Source organism: Pangasianodon hypophthalmus, chromosome 24 (genome assembly GCF_027358585.1).
Source record: "Pangasianodon hypophthalmus isolate fPanHyp1 chromosome 24, fPanHyp1.pri, whole genome shotgun sequence".
NCBI classification, from domain to species: domain Eukaryota; kingdom Metazoa; phylum Chordata; class Actinopteri; order Siluriformes; family Pangasiidae; genus Pangasianodon; species Pangasianodon hypophthalmus.
The window spans coordinates 17,863,462-17,888,509 of NC_069733.1; the positions used below are offsets into that span (position 1 = coordinate 17,863,462).

Genomic DNA, 25,048 nt, shown 5'->3' on the forward strand with positions numbered 1-25,048 from the left:
TTGTAACTCAAAAGCACGGAGGTCAAAAATGACATAATTCTGAGCTCTGACTTCCCGCTTCTGAGGTAAGTCGAATGCAGCATAAAGAAAAACTCAAGAAAAAATCTGTCCTTTTGTACAAAGGTGTTAATGTGGTCAATATCACAATTTTGCTTAGTGACCTATGAATAGTGAATATTTAAGATATTGAACATTTCCTTTCTTGGTTTAAATTTTTTTTCCAAATTCTAAAACTTTCTGTTTAGTTCCAGTTTTAAAAAGAAATTTAGTTTAAAAATCCCACATTTTCAGTTCGGTCTCACACTTCTGGACCCCACTGTACACTGTCTTATTTATCTGTTTCACACTATACGATCAAAAGTATGTGGACACCTGACCATCACACCCATATGTGTTTCTTTCCCTACTGCTGTAGCATTACAGTTTCCCTTCACTGGAACTAAGAGGCTGAAACCTGTTCCAGCATGACAATGCCCCTGTGCACAAAGCGAGCTCCATGAAGACATGGTGTGTGAAGGTTGGAGTGGAAGAACTCGAGTGTCCTGCACAGAGCCCTGACCTCAACCCCACTGAACACCTTTGGGATGAACTGGAACACCGACTGAACCCCAGACCTCCTCGACATCCCAACATCAGCGCCTGACCTCACTAATGCTCCTGTAGCTGAATGAACACAAATCCCCACAGCCACACTCCAACATCTAGTGGAAAGCTTCCCAGAAGAGTGGAGCTCATTATAACAGCAAAGGAGGAATAAATCTGGAATGGGATGTTCAACAAGGGCATATGAGTATTACTTTTTGGCTATATAGTTTACATTTCTAAGAGACTCTTAAACACCCTTTAATTTGCATTGATTTTGTTTTTACGTTGCCAGCAGCAACTCGGAAAATCGCGACGGTCCCTAAGTACAGCTTCATCGCTATTACACAGTAGGATTTGATTAAAAAAAAAAAAAAAAAACAACACACACACACATTAAATTGTGCTGTAAATATCAGTAATTTTTATTCTTGAATTTCACACAGAATATTGGTGTTTGAGATGAAGGATCTTCGCACTGATCCCTTGCTCGTGTCTGCAGTCGGGGTGTTTTGGTCGCTGCAGTGAGAGTGTGTAAACATGCAGACGGTCCCCGAGGCTCCGCCCCTCCCCCTCGCGAGCGAGCGCAGCGCTCCTGTTTCACTCAAAGATGGCGGCAGCTCTCGAGCCACCGCTCTCTCCGCCTGCGCTTTCGGGCTCGTCGTTGTCGTCGCGCGCGTCTCCTGTGCTTTTCGCCACGTCCTTCCCGGCGGCTCGATCCCAGATTCCGGTGAGTCGCGGCGGTTAATCGGGTTCTGGTTTGTTTTTATAAAACGCTGTTTTTTTTTTTTTTTTTTTTTTAATGGCGGAAGGAGTGTGTATGTATGTGGATATGTGTGTGTGTGTATATGTGGGCGCGCGCGCGCGCGAGTGCGCGGGAGAGGAGGGGGCTCCATTCCAGTCCGCTTTTTAAAAGCCGTAACTGGATCCCGCGCGCGCGCGCTAGCTGTCTTTCAGGGGAAGCGCGCGAGCGAGAAAGAGAAGAGAAGAGAAGAGGGGATGGATGGAGAGCTCGCGCGCGCGGTAGTGGGAAGGGGGGGGGGGGAGAGGGGGTATAAATAGGGGCTGGTGAAGGCAGAGGAGAGGAAAAGAGGCAGGACGAGTCACAGGCCCGTTGCTGGAATAGGAATACGCTGACGATTACTCTATAACTTTTAATTGTCTTATTTCTCGAAAGTGTTTGTTTTAGTCGTTAGAACATCTCGTATGCAGCTTCGCCTCCACCCTGAGACAATGACATGCTGCTAAAAAAAAACAAAAACAAACCAAAAAAACAACCACGGACAAGACAACAAGGACAAAAATGTGTTACCGAGCAATACAATAAAGTACATTATTATCACTGCTGGTTTAAAAAAAAAAAAAAAAAAAAACACTCACACAAACACACACATGTAAACAATGAATGTAGGAAAATAAAAATAAAATTTGTTTTGGGGAGGAGAAGGAGAAGGAGGAGGAGGCCTTGTCCGTTTCCCCGCCACCACCACCGCGCCATCGGCGGGCGCTCTGCGGGAGGGAGGGAGGGGGAGAGCGGGGGAAGGAAGTAGGAAAATGGGAGGATGCGGCCGCGCTTTGCGTCAAGGCGCACAATGCTACGAGGAAAGACTCCTCTACATAACACGACGCCACGATTTGCGTGCTTATTTGTTTGTTTAATCCATAAGCAACGTGTACTGGTTGAAATGTAAGTCATACGACAATTTTAAAAAACGATATTTTCTCGCTTTGTGCTTTGCGTTTGTATTGTCTAGCTTTCCCAGGCCGCGGATTTCTCAGTGGGAGATCTTAGCGAAGTGGGTTAGCTTAGCCTCGCTACAACGGCTAGGAATAGAAGAAAAAAAACAACACCAGCTCGTGTTATTGATTTTACTGATATGATCTATCGTTGTAGCAAATTCGAACAGAATTGCTATTGTATTTTACGTACGTTTATTGTTGTTTTTTGGATCGTTTCTGAAAGCCATGCGAATGTAAACAGTTTGCTAGCAAAACAGGCAGCTAGCTTAGCTAGCGCGAAAAAAAAGTTGGACGTAAACTAATATTATAACCCGTAATTCCTGAGTTTTAAGGTATGTGAAATGCTTTAAACATCACTCTTAGACACATATATATATATAAAATATAAGGTATTTATTCAAGCGTATGTGATCATTTTAATATTATTTCTTCACTGCTATCGTAGCCTCATGGCTAAATATTTTGTTTACGACTCCTTGTTTACGTTTTAGTTCCTTCCTTTGATGAAATTAAGACTTTTTTTGTGATTTATATTTCAAAATATATATTTTAGAATATAACTTTACGTTTTATTATGTCTATAACAGTGCTGTAGTTACATCTAAACAAGCTAAAAACAAACCCAAAATCTAACAAAACCCAATTTGTTGGTAAATCAAGACATTATTGAATACTGTGATTATAAATATCAGGGTTATATTTAGTTGCATTTAGTGTGAACACTGTGTTTAGGTTGTTTCCTGCTGGTTGTTGTTGTTGTTTTGGTTGCAGATTCCATGCTTCAGGATGCAGCTCTGTGATGTAAAGCCAAAAACTGACACAAACTTTGGAGCTTAAATCTAATATTCAGCTTTTTTTTGGACCGCTGTGAAGCTCTGAGGTTTTAAATTCGCTTTAACACATTCATCTATTCAGCCTGAAGCCATAACAAGCACTTATTAATCTCACACCAGATCATGAACATGGTGGAGAAGCTCCATCTTTCAAACACAGCCTTGTATTCAATTATAGAGTAAAAAAAAAAAAAAGAAAAAAGCGTGAGGTATTTTCTAATTAGTTTTCGAGACCATAACGTCTCATGACTCGTTCACAAGGACTCGTACGGCGGACGCGGCACGTAAACGGATTAAAAACGCGTGTAATCGTTGATACGGCGATGTTTTCTGTAAGAAGACGTTTATTGAAGGAGTCTCCAGTGTCAGTGGTAAAGCGGCAGGTTTATGTTTTCCGACATCTTCAGGACGGAGGAGTTTCTCTGTAACTTTGAGAAGAAAAAAAAAAATAGAAAGGTGGAATAGGAAAATAGGAAGCAGAGTTTACTGTAACTTCACCACATCGATGTTTATTCCTTGCGTTTAAAAAAAGCCCAGTTTCTGACTGAATCGACTGAAAAGTTTGCTGTATGGTCTCGCTGTGTCGTTTTGTTTTTTTTCTAAAGACAACATCAGACAGATAAATAGCTCCGCATCACCGTTAGATCAGAATAGAAGCTTTATTACCAGTTAGAGAAGCAATAAAAGACGAGCATCAGCCGTATTAATAAATGATGTGTGTTATGGATGTAAATAGGTATGATGAAGTCCTGTACAGTCCTGTTCTGAACTCTTCAGATTTCAGGAGATCCTGAGGCCCATTCAGTTCTTTATCTGGTCCATCAGGATTGTTTAAAACTTTTACTGTCCTGCTACAAGGTGTTTACTTTAAACATGCTTTATTTATTTTTTTTTTTCCGATACTGATACTTGACAAACATCTGTAATTTCAGCTCAGTTTTTTGTTTAAGTAAATGCTCATATTTCTGAATTTTATAATTAAATGTCAAGGAGCGCATCGATAAAAGAATTTTCTAATTTCGTCACAGCGATCGTGCTTAAATGGTAAAAAGACCATCGCGTCGTGCGCTCTCTCAGTCAGCTACAGGGATGCATGCGGAAGTGCAGAGATGTGCAGGAGTGTCCAGGTGTATACAGGGATATACAAGGATATGCAGGGATGTCCAGTGGTTTACAGGTGCGTGCAGGGATGCTCAGGTGCGTACAGGTGAATACAGGGATGCACAGGGACATACAGGTGTACACCGGTGTATACAGGGGTGCACAGGAACGTACAGGTGTATACAGGGGTGCACAGGGAATTACAGTTGAGGTACAGGTGTACACCGGTGCATACAGGGGTGCACAGGGAGGTACAGGTGCATACAGGGGTGCACAGGGACGTACAGGTGTATACAGGGGTGCACAGGGAATTACAGTTGAGGTACAGGTGTGCACCGGTGTATACAGGGGTGCACAGGGACTTACAGGTGAGTACAGGGGTGCACAGGTGTATACAGGGATGCACATGGACATACAGGCGTATACAGTGTTGTCCAGTAACGTACAGGTGTGCACAGAGACTCACAGGTGTGTACGGGGATGCACGGGGCCGTACAGGTGTGTACGGGGATGCACGGGGGCGTACAGGTGTGTACGGGGATGCACGGGGGCGTACAGGTGTGTACGGGGATGCACGGGGGCGTACAGGTGTGTACGGGGATGCACGGGGGCGTACAGGTGTGTACGGGGATGCACGGGGGCGTACAGGTGTGTACGGGGATGCACGGGGGCGTACAGGTGTGTACGGGGATGCACGGGGGCGTACAGGTGTGTACGGGGATTCACACTAGTGTCCAGAGGTGCACAGGGGATGTACCGGTGTGTACACTGTTGTCCAGGGATGTACAGGTGAATTCTTATTTACTAAAATAATTTTGCAAGTGTTCGCTCAAATTAAAGTAAACGACAGATTGACAGATTACATTTAAAGGCTGGAGGAGGAACGTGGTTGGAGTCTTTAGGAAATGATTCAAGCACAGTTACATTTCTCCTACATTTGATCCTAATTCTGCTCTTATGCTGTGCTTTCTCGCTAATGTTTATGTGAAAGACCGAACCTGCTCAGGTGATTTGTTCTGGAAAAAAAAAAAAAGGTAGGACTTTGTCGTGGGATTTTTCTCCGTGTTGACCTGTCAGGGCTGTTTTGGATTTATATATGCATATCATGCTTCGATATTAAGCTTAAATGTAGTCTTTAATAGTGTCGCAAGCGTCTCAGATCACAACTAAAATGTCTCAAGGTGCCTTTTTTTAAAAGGTCTTATAAAGCTTTAAGCTGAATTTTGCTGAAATGTGCAGATACAGCGCTGTTCTACTGCATCACGATAACCTGATGGTAGACGGTGCTCGTTTATTCTCTCTCTCTCTCTCTCTCTCTCTCTCTCTCTCTCTCTGTGTGTGTGTTGTGTTCGGTCTTGTTTACAGACAGGAAGAGTGTGATGGATGGATTTATCCGAGGTGTCGTGCGCCGCGTAACAGAAACGATTCGGCTGCCAAGATCTTACTTTGAGTCATGCCGAACGAAATTGTGCGAATTGTAATGTTGACTGTCAGGACAGCTGTGTTTCTATTCAAAGGAATAAAACATGTTGTGCGAAACAAGTTAGTTCCTGTTCACACTTATGCAGCTTGTCACTTAACCGAGAAACCGCAAAGCCTAAACTGTTGACTGTTACAAAACGCTGAAACTGGAGACTCCTTCCATAAATGTTACATAAACGTCTCTTTACAGAAAACTGCACTATGTTAACCGTTTCACACACACTGTACAAGTCTCTGTGAATGAGCTGTTACTATAGAAACCATGACGTATTAGAGCTGCTGTTTTAGAAAATGATTCAACACCTTCCGACCAATCAGAATCCAGAACTTAACAGCGTAATGATGTGCCGTGTCACGTCACGAGGACAAAATGCAGAGTGTATTTTTTTTTTTTTTTTTTTTTAATGTGTGTGTTACTATTGTAATAAAAACCAACGGAAAGATGGAAACTTGGCATAGATTTTGGTTTTGGGGGGAAAATTGGTCTCGGTTTGTCGCTTTACAGCAAAAAGAAACCAAAAACGAGTCGCTAGAATTGTAGCTCTGTTACTTTGTTGCCTGGAATGCGTGATGAGTTTAGGAGAGTGTGTGTGTGTGTGTGTGTGTGTGTGTGTGTGTGTGTGTGTGTGTGTGTGTGTGTGTGTGTGTGTGTGTGTGTTACTGATTTTTTTCTCGTCTTTTTCAGGGTTCAAGAGCAGCCAAAATGCGTTTGCCGTGAAGGCGATCGTCCATCGCTGCACCCGGGACCGAGAGCTCCGTTCTGGACCTTTTAAATCCTACAGAAAAAACAAGAACTGCTGGATGAAACTCTCTCTCTTCTCTGGATTGATTCTTTTTTTGTGTTTGGGTTTCTTTCTTTTTCCTTTTTAAATTTTTTTTTTTTTTTTTTTTTTTAAACACTACGTTGGAACTGAAGGCGTTTATCGGATAACACTACAGACCGCTTCCGGATTGATTAAACGATCGTTTGGGGGCTGGTGTGGAGTTTGAGGTTTGAGTGGAGTTTTCACAGGTTTTCTGAATTTTCTGGGAATCTTTACACGGAAAGAGAGGCTTTCCGGGATTTTTGGGATCTATTTCTTCGGGGTGGGGGGGGGTCTCAGGGGGAGTTTATGCTATGGTGATCAGCCTCCTTTCTGATTCTTTTCGCTGTGGCTTTGAGGGATTCACCACACGGGACAAAGGATAGTAAACTAGGAAGGAGGAAAAAGGCGGAGGAGGAGGAGGAGGAGGAGGAGGAGGAAGAGGCGGCTCCAGGGCTGCTGAGGCCTCTGTGAGTGTGTGTGAGTGTGTGTGCACGTGTGTGTGTTTGTTTTAGTGTGTGCCAGGCCCAAACGCAGCCATGGTGAAGCTGGCCAACCCTCTGTACACGGCCTGGATCCTGGAGGCCATCAAGAAGGTGAAGAAGCAGAAGCAGCGTCCGTCGGAGGAGCGCATCTGCAACGCCGTGTCCACGTCGCACGGCCTCGACCGCCAGACCGTCCTCGAGCAGCTCGAGCTCAGCGTTCAGGATGGCACTGTCCTCAAGGTCTCCAACAAGGGCCTCAACTCCTACAAGGACCCCGACAACCCCGGGCGCCTGGTCCCGCCCAAGCCCAAGGGCGGAGTCAGTACGGGAGGCGGAGGAGGAGGAAGCGGGGCTTCCAAGAAAGCGGCTCTGGACTGGAACAAGCTGATCCGACGCGCCCTGGAGGGGCTGCACGAGTCCGGAGGGTCGTCTCTCAGGAGCATCGAACGCTTCCTGAAGTGCCAGGCGGACGTAGCGAGCCAGCTAACGGGCACGGCGGCGCCCAGGATCTTCCACCAGCAGCTCAGACTCGCGCTGAAACGCGCTGTCGGCCACGGGCGTGTCCTTAAACACGGCCCGCTGTTCCGGCTCGCAAACAGCAACGATGGAAGCGACGGCAGTGACGGACGCGTAGCGCTGGAGTCGCTGCCTCCTGTACGCCCGCTGCCTCACGAGAAAGATCGGGTAAGAGCAGGAGATAAGCGTAAAAACACGCAGCACAGCAACTTTCGATATATACGTACCGACGCGAGTGCCTAAGCTTTTATCACGTAATGGTAGAAAGTTACTAGGGGTGTAAACCTCCGGCTTCCTTATGATACGATAGGATTTCAAGTCATAAGGCAAGGATTAGAAGACCGATTCCGACCCAATACGGCTCGGTTCAGCGCCCGATACGGCTCGGTTCAGGCCCGATACGACTCGGTTCAGGCCCGATACGGCTCGGTTCAGGCCCGATACGACTTGTTACACTGTTACACCGCAAATAATGGCTGTTTAGAGTTCAAAAAAATGTATTTTCTAGGCCTGATAATGTCATGTTTTGCATTTAATATCACACTGACCTGGAAATCTAATAATATGGTGCAGAAATGTTCAGAAATGCTCAATTATTGCTGGTGTGAAACCATAACTCTCGTTAGAAGCATGTCTGTTGTTTAAAAATAAATAAATAAATAAATAAATAATCTGTTTCTATATAATCAGTCGTAAATGCAGCTCTGAGTCTGGATCATGGACGCCGCTTCCGTGTCAGAAGTGAATGTCAGATCATGTTTTTTGCCTTTAGATGGTGAAATATGTAGCAGTTTTTCAATCAGCGATCACTTTACACCCGTTATGATGTGGCTCTTTTTGTTTTTCTGACGAGGTTTAGGAATTTAACCGAGGCGTTTAGTCTAAAGAATTGTAGCTGGAACATTTTTTTTCTGTTGAATATTGAGCTATCGTTATCGCTATCATAATTTTTCTCAGTACCAGTGTAGCGATCAGTGTGATCATGTTTCTTACCATGTGCAAACTTTAGGAGAAATTTGAACGTATTAAATCTTTTACATGTTTCTTTAAATGTGAAGAATTGTTTGCAGAACTCAAGGGAAGTTTCTTGTTGTTCCCTTGATGGAAACAGCGACGTCGTGTAAACCACATGAGAACGGTAGAGGCGGACGTGGCGTGGTGTTCAGCTCCCACACGCACCTTTAATCATTACACACACGCACGCTTTTTAGTTTCGTTTCCACTCAGACTGCAGCGACGTTTCACTTCCTGCTTGACAGCTCGTTGAAATCAGATTAAAGGTGCAGTCTGAAGTTTGTCAGAGTGCTTTTAGTTATTAACACTTGATGATAATTGAATGACTTTTAAATGTTCCTCAGGGAAACTGAGTAAACTGCATCGCTGTACAGTGTGGAGTGTTTGTCTTTTGCTTTTAGTTGCCTTTTTTTTTTTTTTCTGGCCCTGAAATCGGCTGAAATGTTCAGCGATGTGGGGGGAAAAAGCTGTGGCATTGTATTGATTTAAATTTTGCCACATAAACCATATAAATATTTATTTATATATTTACGAATACTGCGTAACTTGCTGGTGATGTTTTTCAGCTGTTAAATTTATTCTGCAGTTATTATCAATAAGATAATATAACTGTTATATTGATTATAGCATTGATTTATTTATTTTTTTCCTCCAGTTATCACTTGCTATGTTGACAGAGACGTGTGAAGTGATCATTATGGGATGTCCAGGTCACTGAAACGATAAGGGTTGTGTTTGAGCTTTTAGTTTCGGTTGTAACACTCGGCCCTAATGGTTTAAAAGTCCACGGTTAAGCGACCATTTAGTTCCATTCACCTGCAAACGACTCGGTTCACCTCCTTTTGCATCTTGTTTTCATTTTCTATTCACTCGTAAAAAGTTCACAGTATGTGAGCTCTGACATGCAAATTTGTTCCACCGGTACAGAAACCAGTCACTGCTCCAGTTCTTAAATCAAACACCGAGGAATCGGTTGCTTTCGTACACCATCAGCATTGTCTTTAACGCTGAATTATCTAACAACAGCGAATGCAGATGGTAAAAAAAAAAGCCTCGTCCGCGCGTATACCGATATGTTTGAAAATTATATTTGGAGAAATTTTACTACAACTTTTTCACGTGGACGAAAAAAACATTTTTAAAACGCTGATGTCACGCCGTGAACCTGCGTGTTTGCATTATGGTCTTGGTGATACTACGATTTTGAAAGTGTCCCCTCGGTATAAAAGCTGTAAAATAATCCCGAGCGGACGCTACGCGATAGGGATTCAGACGGTACAGTACATATCTTGATTTGTAGCATACGATACGATACAGAACAGTTCAGTTGTGAATCTGATCTGCATTGATAAGAATTGATTTGGTTCAGGCCCAGTGTGATTCAGTTCAGCACTGATATGACTCTGTTCCGGTCCAATATGATTCAGTTCAGCGGCGAAATGACTCGATTCAGGCCCAATATGATTCAGTTCAGCAGTGACATGACTCGATTCAGGCCCAATATGATTCAGTTCGGCGGCGATATGACTCGACTCGAGTCGGTTGCTAGTAAACACTGCATGCAGACTACAGGATTCTGCGATTTTAAATATAACTGAAACGAATCATACCGAACCTGAACCAAACTGAATCATACTGGGCCTGAATCAAGTCATATCACCGCTGAACTGAATCATATTGGGCCTGAATCGACTCATACTGCCGCTGAACTGAATCATATTGGGCCTGAATCGAGTCATATCGGGCCTGAATCGAGTCATATCGCCGCTGAACTGAATCATATTGGGCCCAGTGTGATTCAGTTCAGCGGCGATACGACTCGATTCAGGCCCAGTGTGATTCGGTTCAGCTGCGATACGACTCGATTCAGGCCCAATATGATTCAGTTCAACGGTGATATGACTCAATTCAGGCCCAATATGATTCGGTTCAGCGGCGATACGACTCGATTCAGGCCCAATATGATTCAGTTCAGCGGTGATATGACTCGATTCAGGCCCGATATGATTCAATTCAGCGGCAGCATGACTCGATTCAGGCCCAATATGATTCAGTTCAGCGGCGATATGACTCGATTCAGTTCAGCTGTGATATGACTCGATTCAGGCCCAATATGATTCAGGTCAGCAGTGATATGACTCGATTCAGGCCTGATATGACTCGATTCAGGCCCAATATGATTCAGTTCAGCGGTGATATGACTCAATTCAGGCCCAATATGATTCAGTTCAGCGGTGATATGACTCGATTCAGGCCCAATATGATTCAGTTCAGCGGCGATATGACTCGATTCAGTTCAGCTGTGATATGACTCGATTCAGGCCCAATATGATTCAGGTCAGCAGTGATATGACTCGATTCAGGCCTGATATGACTCGATTCAGGCCCAATATGATTCAGTTCAGCGGCGATATGACTCGATTCAGGCCCAGTATGATTCAGTTTGGTTCAGGTTCAGTATGATTCGTTTCAGTTATATTTAAAATCGCAGAATCCTGTAGTCTGCATGCAGTGTTTACTAGCAGCCGACATCTAGTGGCTATGTAAGCATTATTTATTTATTTATTTATTTTCTATGTAGCGTCTAGATATACTCTGTGTGTGTGTGTGTGTGTGTGTGTGTGTGTGTGTGTGTGGGTTTTATCTACAGAAGCACACTGTATAAACAGAATAAATGGATAAACACCGCTTCTGTCCCATAGTATCGAGGGATTTGTGTACTCAGTGCTGAATTATTCTATTATACCTCCCTATTCAATTCTGATTCCCCAGTCTCTCTCTCTCTCTCTCTCTCTCTCACATACACACACACACACACACACACACACACACACACACACACACACGCGCGCGCGCACGCACGCACGCTCTGTCTCTCATATGGGGGTCACTGCCAGGGCAGAGGAGGGGGTTGCGAGTCAAACGGAGGTCATGGATACACATATAGAAAATCTCATAGCTGTTTTTTTTTTTTTTTTTTTTGGTGTGTGTGTGTGTGTGTGTGTGTGTGTGTGTGTGTGTGACACATTAAGATGATGCCGTGTGTGTGTGTGTCAGGTTAAGAGCGTGGCGCTGGCAGTAATAGTCATCCGTAACCTCGGTGTCACCCCTCACAGCTGCCGGCGTTCGGGTCAATCTCCGGACGTGAGAAAGTCCTGACTATAAATTATCACAGCACCACGTTACGTAACAACGCCACGGCTTCATCAGCACTGCTGTTAGATTAACTCCCTACATAACGTCCAGATAAATTTCTGATATAATTCCTAATCTACAATTTACTGATCAAACGATATAAAACAAATCTAAAATCACATCAAATTTATAATCAACATGTTTTATTTCACTGTGTTTGGCTTGTGAGATGGGGAGAGAGGGAGACAGAGAGATGGAGGAGAGAGGGGGACAGGAATATGGAGATAGAGGGGGAGAGAGAGGAAGACATGGAGATGGAGACAGAGAGGGAGAGATGGAGGGAGAGATGGAGGGAGAGATGGAGACAGAGAGGGAGAGATGGAGACAGAGAGGGAGAGATGGAGACAGAGAGGGAGAGATGGAGACAGAGAGGGAGACAGGGATATGGAGAGAGAGGGAGACAGGGATATGGAGAGAGAGGGAGACAGAGAGGGAGACAGAGATGGAGGAGAGAGGGAGACAGAGATGGAGGAGAGAGGGAGACAGAGATGGAGGAGAGAGGGAGACAGAGATGGAGGAGAGAGGGAGGAGAGAGGGAGACAGGAATATGGAGATAGAGGGGGAGAGAGAGGAAGACATGGAGATGGAGACAGAGAGGGAGAGATGGAGACGGATATGGAGAGAGAGAGATGGAGGAGAGAGGGAGACAGAGAGATGGAGGAGAGAGGGAGACAGAGAGATGGAGGAGAGAGGGAGACAGAGAGATGGAGGAGAGAGGGAGACGGGGACATGGAGGAGAGAGGGAGACGGGGACATGGAGGAGAGAGAGAGAGAGAGAGAGATGGAGGAGAGAGGGAGATGGAGACAGAGAGAGATGGATAGAGAGAGGGAGACAGGGACATGGATAGAGAGAGGGAGACAGGGACATGGATAGAGAGAGAGAGAGAGGAGAGAGGGAGACAGGGATATGAAAACTGGGAGATGGAGGAATGAGGGAGATAGAGGGAGATGGAGGAGAGAGGGAGATAGAGGGAGATGGAGAGACAGAGAGGGAGATGGAGGAGAGAGGGAGATAGAGGGAGATGGAGAGAGGTGGAGGAGAGAGGGAGACAGGGAGATGGAGAGACAGAGAGGGAGATGGAGGAGAGAGGGAGATAGAGGGAGATGGAGAGAGGGAGATGGAGAGAGGGAGATGGAGAGAGGGAGATAGAGGGAGATGGAGAGAGGGAGATGGAGAGAGGGAGATGGAGAGAGGGAGATGGAGAGAGGGAGATAGAGGGAGATGGAGAGAGGGAGATAGAGGGAGATGGAGAGAGGGAGATAGAGGGAGATGGAGAGAGGTGGAGGAGAGAGAGAGAGGGAGATGGAGAGAGAGAGAGGGAGATGGAGGAGAGAGGGAGATGGAGGAGAGAGGGAGATGGAGGAGAGAGGGAGATAGAGGGAGATGGAGAGAGGGAGATAGAGGGAGATGGAGAGAGGGAGATAGAGGGAGATGGAGAGACAGAGGGAGATGGAGGAGAGAGGGAGATGGAGGAGAGAGGGAGATGGAGGAGAGAGGGAGATGGAGAGACAGAGAGGTGGAGGAATGAGGGAGATAGAGGGAGATGGAGAGAGGTGGAGGAGAGAGGGAGACAGGGATATGGAGAGATAGATATAGAGGGAGAGAGATGGAGACAGAGGGATGGAGGAGAGAGGGAGACAGGGATGTGGAGAGATAGATATAGAGGGAGAGAGATGGAGACAGAGGGATGGAGGAGAGAGGGAGACAGGGATGTGGAGAGATAGATATAGAGGGAGAGAGATGGAGACAGAGGGATATGAAGACTTGGAGGGAGAGACAGAGAGAGCGTCATTAGTATTGGCACCCTTGATTATCGCTATGTTGTTGACACACAGCCTGAGCCTGTAGCACGTCCTCACACTGTGCAGACCTCTGCGTGAACCCAGCATGATAGATTTGAGGATGGCAGCTGAACGCATGATCTGACTATCACACGTACACACACACACACACACACACACACACACACAGAGGTTCATTACCTCTTGATAGCCGTGTAAGTTATGCTCTGTAGTCCAAAAGCGGATAAATGTCTAACGGTCGCTGTACAACCGAATCCTTCGACAAATTGCGAATGTGTAATGCGGCGTGTCCCACTTATCTCTCTCTGTCTCTCTCCCTCTCTCTCTCTCTCTCTCTGTCTCTCTCTCCCTCTCCCTCTCCCTCTCCCTCTCCCTCTCCCTCTCTCTCTCTCTCCCCTCTCCCTCTCTCTCTGTCTCTCTCTCTCTCTCTGTCTCTCTGTCTCTCTCCCTCTCTCTCTCTCTCTCTGTCCTCTCTCCCTCTCTCTCTCTCTCTCTCTGTCTCTCTCTCTCTCCCTCTCCCTCTCCCTCTCCCTCTCTCTCTCTCTCTCTCTCCCTCTCCCCTCTCTCTCTGTCTCTCTCTCTCTCTCTCTCTCTCTGTCTCTCTCCCTCTCCCTCTCTCTCTCTGTCTCTCTCCCTCTCTGTCTCTCCCTCTCCCTCTCTCTCTCTCTCTCTCTCTCTCTCTCTCTCTCTGTCTCTCTCTCTATCTCTCCCTCTCTCTCTCTGTCTCTCTCCCTGTCTCTCTCTCTCTCTGTCTCTCTCCCTCTCCCTCTCTGTCTCTCTCCCTCTCCCTCTCTCTCTCTGTCTCTCTCTGTCTCTTACTCGCGCTCACATGTTGTTTCTTTTTTGGCTCTATACACATTCATTGCAAAATAACCAAACCATAAAGTATTAGAACGGGTGCATTAATATAAACCTACACTACTGTCAGAGCTGCCGTTAGAGAAAATTAATCAACGCCTTCTGACCAATCAGAATCCAGAATTCAGTAGCGCTGCAGTCTAAAGTAAAGAATGATGTAGTGTAAGTAAAGTAGTGTGAAGATTTTGTAGTGTTTATAGCAGCAGGTGAATAAAGAAAGAGTGGAAAATGTGAAAACGTGTGTGGTGTGTGTGTGTGTGTGTGTGTGTGTAAAGGCTACGTTGATTAAACGAGTGTGTGTTGAAAGCGCCGCTGCTGCGTAGCTGCCGTATGTGGTGTAAAGAGCGATGGGTGAAAATAGAGAGATGGAGGAGAAGAGAGAAGTGATGAGTTTGACATGTTAATGAGAGACCTTGACTGGAGACGAGCCAAGGACAATTCTCTCTCTCTCTCTCTCTCTCTCTCTCTCTCTTTTCTTTTCTTGCTTTCTCTCTGTCCCTCTCTTTCCCTCTGTCTCTCTCTCTCTGTCTCCGTCTTGCTTTTTGTAGGTTGCTATTAGACTGTGTGTGTGTGTGTGTGTGTGTGTGTGTGTGTGTGGTGTGTGTGTGTTTGAGAGTTTGACCCATTGATCTTAAACACAAGTATGACTCTGTGAGTATCGTGTGTTTATTGTTAGCCGATTGTGTTGCTTCTCTTCTTTTCCTTCCTTTCCCCAATTTCCTCTTCTTCCTTGAGGTGGTGGTCTCTCTGGTGTGTGTGTGTGTGTGTGTGTGTGTGTGTGTGTGTGTGTGTGCGCGCGCAGAAAGTCAGACTCGGAGAGAAATGAACCCGATAAATCACACTCTCTGTGGCCTGTCTCTTCCCTGCCTGGACCTGTTCACCGCGTGCGCACACACACACACACACACACACACACACACCTGCCGTTCTTACACACACTCGCTCTCCTCTGTCCAATGATCTGACTCACACACGCAACCTCTCTTTTGTCTTTTCTTGTCCAGACCTGCTTGTTATTCACTGCTGTATGTAGCCAAGCAGGAACACACACACACACACACACACACACACACACACACACACACACACACACCACACACACACTACTCTCAGGACTTCTGTATAATGTATTAATGACAGTAATGGTTCGAACACACCTCAGTATTGTGCCCTAATACGCTTGTCCAGATTAGGTATTTTTTTACGCCACGCCTTTTTTTTTTTTTTTACTTACTAGTCCTGACAGATGCAGAGGCCACGCCCCTTCCTCTGTGACTGTTAGAGGCCACGCCTCTTTTTTTTTTTTTCCCTCCTGAGAGTGTTAGTGGCCACGCCTCTTTTACTCAAACTGTTTATAGCTGCTATAACGTAAGTGAGAATGGGAGCTAACTAGTCTTGCGGGCGTTTTTGCAACATTAAATGTAACTATAAACGGATAAAAAAAAATATGTTGAGGTGTCAGGAAAATAATCAACTTCGGGGCGGAAACAATGAGTCCGCTTCCGGACGCATCACACACCCCCCCTGTCGCTGATTATTTTCCTGTAACAGCATGACACAATGAGTGTTTTATGCCTTATTTATACAAGGATTGAAGTTCTTCATCACTGCGGACAATTTCTGTCACTGATCTCTCTCTCTCACACACACACACACACACACACACACACACACACACACACACACAATTCACATATCCTGTGTTTATTGAAAGCCCGTGAGGAGCGCAGGTGACAGGTGAGGTCTCCTCTCGGATGATAAACTCATCACTGTGATAAAATATCAGTGCTGTGAGGAAGAACAGAGTCTGAGGCTGGAAACGGCCCAGAGAGACGCTCTGATTGGCTGCTGTGCGCTACAACACACACACACACACACACACACACACACACCACTTCCTGTTGCAGTGGACTAAAAATAGCACGCTTTCTTCACCACATGCAGTCTGTGTTAGTTACCACACACACACACACACACACACACACACACACTGCAGTAGACACGTGCCACTACTATCTAAAATGCTCTAATGCCGTCTAAATGTTCGGCTATTTATTATTTTTAAAAAGCTTTGTAGTTGAAGAAATGTCTCCATCTTTCTTGTTCTTTTCATTTTTTTTTTTTATTTCTATTTCCTTTCTCTTTTAATTTTATATATATTTTTTACATTTATTTTACTTTGTTTTCTTTTCATTTGTCTTGTTTTCTCATTTCACGTTCATTTGTCTGTCTGGCCTGATTTTATTTTAATTTCATTTCCTTTTTTTTTTTCCCATTTCAATTTTTTTCTTTCAATAATTTCATATCCTTTTCTCGTTTCGTTTTTTTTAAATTTTTCATTTCTTTTTCTTCCTTCACTTGAGTTGAAACTTTATGAACTGGACTGTACAGATTGATGGGATTGATGTCTCTAAGACAGATCTTTGTGTTTGCTTTTAGACGAGAAAGCACTGGTGTGTGTGTGTGTATGTGTGTGTGTGTGTGTGTGTCCATTCTGAATGGTGCAAATGGTGAAATATTGAGCCATTAATACATTAAAACATCGCTCTTTTTTCCGAGCTAAAAGCAGCATCTTGTTTCTGAAGCTGTAAATAAATGCTCGACTCGACGTCTTCAGTGTCTGAAGTTTACACTTTCGGTTTTGCCCTGGAGCTATGAGGCTAATGTAGCTACGACGTTAATGCTAAAGTTGATCTTCGACTTGCTCTGCTGTTTCTCCGACCTGTGTGTACGGATGATGTTACTGAGAAGCACGATGTCTGAATTGGCCCAGATTTAAGGTGGACTGGAAACTACAGTGTGTTTATTGACTCAGTGCTGTTATAAATACTGTGCTGCTCTTTTTCTCCCCGTTTCTCCTTCATTTGTTCTTGGCAAATTCCCACACAAGCTTCTTCCGAGGCACGTGAAGCCAGCCAGCCGTATCTTTTCTAATCTGCTGCGTCGCAGGGTGGCGTGACACGCTCCTCAGAAAGCGCTGTCTGCCCTCTTATACATACATGAGCTCACAGATCATGAACCCGTGATTGGCTAGTGTCACTGTGATTGACAGAGGAGAGAGAGTAAGCTCCTCCCACCCAGACAGCACGGCCTTCTGAAATTGAGCTGAACTGAGTCACATTAGGCGTGAATCAAATCGCATCGAATTGGATCAGTCGTTGTTTGAAATGAACTGAATCGAAGTTGAAGTGAAGTCAAGGCATATAGATCAATATTTAAATTTTAATTGTTTCCCCAAACAAGGCATTTTCCTGTAGAATGAGTGGAGGTGAGGAGCTCAGAAGTTTGATAACTGATTTGCTAGAGTTTGTTCTGAATTGAAGTATATAAATTCAGTGTTTATAATTTCGGAGAAAAGGCGCCGTAACACATTTACATTTATGGCATTTGGCAGACGTCCTTATGCAGAGCGACTTACAGAAGTGCTTTTAGGTCTCTATCGATAAATACGTCCTGATACTGGTTCATTAGGTCACAGACTAAGAATACTATCAGTCTGAAAACTCTGTGGAGGAAATACAGTAAGAAAAGCACAACATCTGCAGGTCAAGTCCTGGAGCTCATTAACACGGTCATTAATCCAGTTAACGGTGTTTAATCCGTCAGTGTAGATACTTAACTCATCTTTACACATCTACTGACTCACTGCTGTGTGTTTATATCCAACAACAAGTGTGTTCACTGACACTCTCTCTCTGTCTTTCTGTCTGTCTCTCTCTCTCTCTTTCTTCTGTCTCTCTCTCTCTCTTTCTTCTGTCTGTCTCTCTCTCTGTCTTTCTGTCTCTCTCTCTCTCTCTCTCTCTCTCTCTCTGTCTTTCTGTCTCTCTCTCTCTCTCTCTCTCTCTCTCTCTCTGTCTTTCTGTCTGTCTCTCTCTCTCTCTCTCTCTCTGTCTTTCTGTCTGTCTCTCTGTGTCTCTCTCTCTCTCTTTCTTCTGTCTCTCTCTGTCTCTCTCTCTCTCTTCTGTCTTTCTCTTCTGTCTCTCTCTCTCTTTCTTCTGTCTCTCTCTGTCTCTCTCTCTTCTGTCTCTCTCTGTCTCTCTCTCTTCTGTCTCTCTCTGTCTCTCTCTCTCTTTCTTCTGTCTCTCTCTGTCTTTCTGTCTGTCTCTCTCTGTCTTTGTCTCTCTCTCTCTGTCTTTGTCTCTCTCTCTCTGTCTTTGTCTCTCTCTCTCTGTCTTTCTGTCTCTCTCTCTCTGTCTTTCTGTCTCTTTCTCTCTGTCTCTCTCTCTTTCTCTCTCTGTCTCTCTCTCTCTGTCTTTCTGTCTCTCTCTGTCTCTCTCTCTCCCTTCCTCTGTCTCTCTCTTTCTGCCTCTCTCTCGCTCTGTCTTTCTGTCTCTTGCTCTCTGTCTTGCCATTTTTCCTTTCTCTCTTGCTCTCTCTCTCTCTCTCTCAGCCCGTGGCCGAGCCCATCCCCATCTGCAGCTTCTGTTTGGGGACCAAGGAGCAGAATCGGGTCAAAGAGCCGGAGGAGCTCATCTCCTGCGCCGACTGCGGAAACAGCGGTGAGTTAATCGGAAAATCTTCCGACAACGCAAGGAGTAAAACATTCCATGTCGTGCTGTAATCGGAAAATAATTAATCTCCTGAAGCGGTGTTACTGACTCCACCTCAAAGCCGATTATTTTCCTATAAGCATCTCTTGAAGTGTTTTACTCCCCTTGTACCACGGAAGTTTTTCGACGATTACAGTTTATCCATTAAAGAACGACACGTGGTACTTTTTATCCATTTATAGTTATGTTGAACTTTGTGGAACATCCGCCAAACAAGTTAGTTCTTGTTCTTATTTGCCTTATTGCAGCCATAAACAGTCATTTGAGTCAAAAAAACGCACCAGCAACGCATAAACTCGTCTGGAAACGTTTACCTCTGACTGCTATGAAGCTCTGAAACTGGAGACTCCTTCCATAAATGTTAAATAATAAACGTTTCTTTAGAGAAAACTTCACCACATCAACCATTATACTTTTTAAAAACCTGTTTATATGGAATGCTCCATATGTAAACGTCCCTGTGAATGAGCTGTTACTATAGAAACGATAACGTATCAGAAGCACTATTGGCAGAGCTGCTGTTGTAGATAAATAATCAACAACTTCTGGCCAATCAGAATTGAGAATTCCAGAGCACTGTGGTGTAAACCAGAATATTTAACACAGCAGGTATTGGAGTTGTGGCCTTATAGAGAAGTTCACTAATGAGAGTCGTGGACTTCAGGAATGTTAGGCGTGACAGTTTTTAGTCTGTTTTACCGGTTTGACGCTGTGCGTTTGTGTCGTTTCTCCTCCTCAGGTCATCCGTCCTGTCTGAAGTTCTCCCCGGAGCTGACGGCCCGAGTTAAAGCTCTGTGGTGGCAGTGCATCGAGTGTAAAACCTGCAGCAGCTGCCAGGACCAGGGCAAAAACGCGGTACCTATTAATTTCAAGTCAAGTCAAGTGGCTTTTATTGTCATTTCAACCATCTACAGCTAGTTAGTACACAGTGAAACGAAACAACGTTCCTCCAGGACCAAGCTGCTACGTAAAACAAACACAGACCTACAGGAGACTACATGTATTTGCATAAAGTGCATGTGCAAACGTGTGCAGACGGCACAAGAGTGTGCAGAACTAGCAAAAACAAGACAATAGGCACAGTAAGATACAGTTCTAATACAAAGATTCAAGATTCAAAGAACTTTATTAATCCCAGGGGGAAATTGCTTTGCCATGTTACAATTGCTCTCAAGAAGAAAATAAAATAAATTTATACCTATACAGTGTGTATATATACAAAAATAATAGATTAGATCAGGTGTGAAGTTAATTGAAGTGCAGCGGAATGACGAATGTTGAGTAGAAAGTGAATCAGGTGACACTAGTGCAAAAGAATAACCCTATAAGTTGCTGTAAATGTAAACATAAGGCGTAGCAGCCGGGTAGAGAGTATAAAGATCAAATACAGTATATAATAAATATTCGTAGCAGCAGAAATCGAATACGGAGATGTATTTACTTACTGATTTATATACACGCTGATTGTAGATGTAGTGATGCAGATCTGGCAAGCTTAAACGCTTTGCATTTTAAAGGTGCAGTAATCAATTGTTTTTATTTACTTACTTACTTGTTCAAATAACCTGGAAGATATGTAGAATATGATTTAAAAAAAAAGTTACATTGCAGAGGAAATGTGTTTGGATAAACTGACTCCTTTTAATCATTTTATAGACACATAGCTACTCTAGATCCTGGGGGCGGAGCTTCATGAACATCATTTAAATGTCGAAATGTTGAACTGTTAGACAACAATCTTAGGGGGGGAAAAAAAAAGACTAATCTTACCTAGTGCACCTTTAACATCAGAGTTCACTGCTATGAGTTATCGTTCAAAAATACGCCTAGAGTCGCCTTTTTTTCCTCTAATAAAAATAAAGATCGACCGTCGCGTAGGTGTTTTGAACTCTCAGATTATTAACTGACACCTGGAAGCCCCGCCCCCTTCCGTACATTTGACATGAGTAATCTTTCAGCCTTGACATGATTTTCTCGATTGAAAGACACGCCTTTGGTGTGTGTGTGATTGATTTCGCTACCATGTATTCAGTGATCATCAGGTAGCAATCAGGTTGGAGCTCGGGGTGTGTGTGTGTGTGTGTGTGTGTTTTTATTTCCCATCAGGTTCCTTGTTAAATTTTTTTGTAGTCAGTAAAAATAAAATTTGAGTTTATTTAGCAGAAGTAAAAGTGTCTTGCAGTAACTGGAGTGTTTGTGCATTTCTGAGGCTGTTAAACATTTAACAGTGGTGATTTTTTAGTTATTTATCGATTTATAGCAGGGTGGAAAATACAGAAGGTGGCAATAGAAAGTGAAGTGTGTGTGTGTGTGTGTGTGTGTGTGTGTGTGTGTGTGTGTGTGTGTGCAGGAAAATCTGTTGCTGTGTGACTCCTGCGATCGAGGTTTCCACATGGAGTGTTGTGACCCTCCACTGACACGAATGCCGAAAGGTATACACTCTCTCTCTCTCTCTCTCTCTCTCTCTCTCTCTCTCTCTGTCTCATACTCTCTCTCCTCTCTCTCTCTCTCTCTCTCTCTCTCTCTCTCTGTCTCATACTCTCTCTCTCTCTCTCCTCTCTCTCTCTCTCTCTCTCTGTCTCATACTCTCTCTCTCTCTCTCTCTCTCTCTCCTCTCTCTCTCACTCTCTCTCTCACTCTCTCTCTCTCTCTCTCTCTCTGTCTCATACTCTCTCTCTCTCTCTCTCTCTCTCTCTCTCTCTCTCTCTCTCTCTCTCTCACACACACACTCTCTCTCCTCTCTCACTCACTCACTCTCTCTCTCTCTCTCTCTCTCTCCTCTCTCTCTCTCACACTCACACTCACTCTCTCTCTCCTCTCTCTCACTCTCTCTCTCACACACTCTCACTCTCTCTCTCTCTCTGTCTCTGTCTCACTCACTCATACACACTCTCACTCTCTCACACAGACGCACACACGCTCTCACTCTCTCTCTCTCTCTCTCTCTCTCACACACACGCTCTCTCTCTCTCTCTCTCTCTCTCTCCGTCTCTCTGTCTCACTCACTCATACACACTCTCACTCTCTCACCCACACGCACACACGCGCTCTCTCTCTCTCTCTCTCTCTCTCTCTCTCTCTCACACTCTCACACGCACATGCACTCTCTCTCGCTCTTGCGCTCGCTCTCTGTCTCTCTCTCTCTCTCACACACACACCACACACACACACACACACACACACTCTCTCTCGCTCTTGCGCTCTCTCTCTTCTCACACACACACGCACAAAGTTCCTGTCTCTCCCTGTATATACTGCACATAAATATATATTTCTACCTTTTTAGTTGTCATCCACCTTCACATTTGTGCTTCATCATCTCCACATCATGCATAAATTCTTATTCCTGTTTCTCCTGCGCAGGTATGTGGATCTGTCAGATCTGCAGGCCGAGGAAAAAGGGGCGAAACGTCTTACACGAAAAAGCAGCACAAATCAAGCGGCGGTACAACGCGCCCCTGAGTCGACAGAAGGGCAGGTAACTTCATGTCTCGCTCTCGTTCCATGTTTACTCACTCTCTGTCCATCTGACTATCTGTCCATCTGACTATCTGTCCATCTGACTATCTGTCCATCTGACTATCTATCCATCTATCTGTCCATCTAACTATCTATCCATCTGACTATCTGTCCATCTGACTATCTGTCCATCTAACTATCTGTCCATCTGACTATCTGTCCATCTGACTATCTGTCCATCTGACTATCTATCCATCTGACTATCTATCCATCTAACTATCTATCTAACAAAGTTTGGGATGTTTCAGCAGTTCAGCATCTTATTGTGTTGTAGTTTTTATCTCTGCTTTAAAATCCTGCTCACACAATCAACCCGTTAATCATAAAATCCTTAAATAACGATGCCAAGTTTCATTTCCACACAGAAGCCTTTTTTTTTTATTGTTTTTTTTTTTTTTTTAATATAAACAGATGCCATGTGCCTTAGAAAATGTCGTCATCACGTAAAAACACAAACACGCAGAACGTACGCGATTGTTCTAGTTCTGAATGTGTACATGATAAATATTCCTACATTTAATGAACAAAATATTCACCCTTAGGGCGTATTTGTGTTTGTTTTATTTTATTTTATTTTTTAAAGCTCCTCCCTCCTCCTTCCACCATGGATTTTTTTTGTTACACAGTTATTTATTTAAATAAACATTTATTTATTTGAAAGTTATTTATTTAATTAATTACATTCCAATCATCTGCTCAGTGTTTATCGAATTAGGTTTGTTTGTTTGTTACATGTTTATTTATTACATTTTTTTTTTTTGTTTATTATTTGAACTTTTGTTCATCACAAATTTTATTTGTTGAAATTCCAAACGCCTTCTCAGTTTGCGTATAAAATTACGTTTGTTTACATTTGTTCATATTTTGTTTGTTGGTCTGATTATCAAATTAGATTTTGTCCTATTTTTATTGATTTGATTATTGTTACATTTTTATTTGTTTGTTTACATTCTAATTAAAATCTTTATTATCTTAAATTTGTTTGTTCCAGATGTATCTATTTTATTTTATATATTACATATTTATTTTTCAACTACTTTTATTTATTTATTTTACTTGTTTAAATTGCAGTGAGGCTCTGAGTCTTATTAAAATTAGAAATTTTATATCTGATAAATATAATTTAATTACTTACTCAAAGCCTCTTGTGTAATAGTTTAGGAATGTTTCTCTAAAACATGACCTTGACTTTCTGGTGTTCAGTGTGAGGAGAAAACCAGCGCTTTCATTTCTCAATTTTATCAACACCAGTTGAAATAAATCTGCGTATATTAGTGAAGCTATCAGACGAAACAGAGACCTGAATGCGTGAAAATCTTATTAATTTAGTGAATTGTTACGATCGTAATAAAATTATTAACTGCGAGTTCTTCTGTGTGCCTGTAGGCCGGGTCGCCCCTTTAAGAAACTTCGAGGGAGTGGGCGTGGCCGACAGCGGCGAGGCGCCGGAGCGAGTCACTCGCGAGGCTCCGCCTCCCCTCACTCGTCCTCGAGTTCATCATGCGACGGTTACCTGGGTGATGGTTACCCTGGCGACGACCGGCTGCTGTTCTCGCGGCGGGATGAGGAGGACGAGTGTCAGGGAGCGGCGCGCTTCAACAGGAAGACCAAAGGGCTGATCGACGCCCTGAGCAAGTTCTTCACTCCGTCGCCGGACGGACGCAAATCCCGCACCGAGTCGCTCGACTACGCACAGCAACACCGCATCCGCAAGAAGAGCGGCCGGAAATCAGACACGCACCAGCGCGCAGGGGGTGAGCACGCCGAAAAACCGACAACACGTTTAACACCGCGATATCAAACACAGAACAACACAGCAGACATTTTTATCCTTTAGTATTAACGAATTACAATCGTACCACATCATAGCGCTCTCGGATTCTGATTGGTCAGAAGGTGTTGATTAATTTTCTATAACAGCAGCTCCGACAGTAGCGCAGCTGCACATCACAGGTTTATATTAATGCGCTTATTCTAATACGTTAGCGTTTCTACAGTAAGTGAAGTTTTCCGTAAGTAGACATTTATCTATTTTTATAGATATCAGGATTCTCCAAGTGTCAGCGCTTTGTAACATTCAGAGTTAAAGCTGTAACTTTAATTTTTCCGACGTTTTCAGGACAAACGTCTTCGGTTACGCGATAACCCGCGTTTCATTTTTACATTATTAACTTCAAGAGAGAGAGTAAAAAGAGAGGCTTGTGAGGGAAAGACTGTTTATAGCTGCTATAACCCAAGTGAAAACAGGAACTAATTGTTTCATGGGACGTTCTACAACTCTAAATATAACTATAAACGGATAAAAAAAAAAGTACGACTTGTCTTTCTGTAATAAATAAATAATTGTAATTGGCAAGTTGCTGTGGTATAAGACGTCCTTTTCGGGACGTGCTGGTGGAGGAAAATGATGATAACCTTCGTGATGGTGACAGTAACTCTGCTTCATCACACCACCCTGTTGTTGATTGATTTCCTATAACAGCACCACACAGAGTGTTTTATTCCTTACATACTAGGCCATGAGTGTCTCGACTGTACACTACGTGATCGATCACTTCGGGCGCACG

The 25,048-nt window shown here is 43.9% G+C and overlaps 1 protein-coding gene across 4 annotated transcripts in view; it reads left to right on the forward strand.

The window, feature by feature from the left end:
- Window positions 1-976: 976 nt before the first annotated feature.
- Window positions 977-25,048, forward strand: part of kat6a (K(lysine) acetyltransferase 6A) — a 39,217-nt gene continuing 15,145 nt past the window's right edge. Inside the window, exons 1-7 of one of the 4 annotated variants that reach the window (XM_053228874.1) lie at window positions 977-1,312; window positions 6,424-7,710; window positions 18,803-18,911; window positions 19,702-19,817; window positions 21,313-21,394; window positions 22,326-22,440; window positions 23,868-24,235. In XM_053228874.1, the coding sequence (XP_053084849.1) occupies window positions 7,081-7,710; window positions 18,803-18,911; window positions 19,702-19,817; window positions 21,313-21,394; window positions 22,326-22,440; window positions 23,868-24,235 (1,420 nt within the window). In that variant the 5' untranslated portion in view covers window positions 977-1,312; window positions 6,424-7,080. Of the gene's footprint in view, window positions 1,313-2,118; window positions 2,655-6,423; window positions 7,711-18,802; window positions 18,912-19,701; window positions 19,818-21,312; window positions 21,395-22,325; window positions 22,441-23,867; window positions 24,236-25,048 lie in introns of those variants that run through there. The other 3 variants (XM_053228871.1, XM_053228872.1, XM_053228873.1) reach the window with 3 other exon arrangements.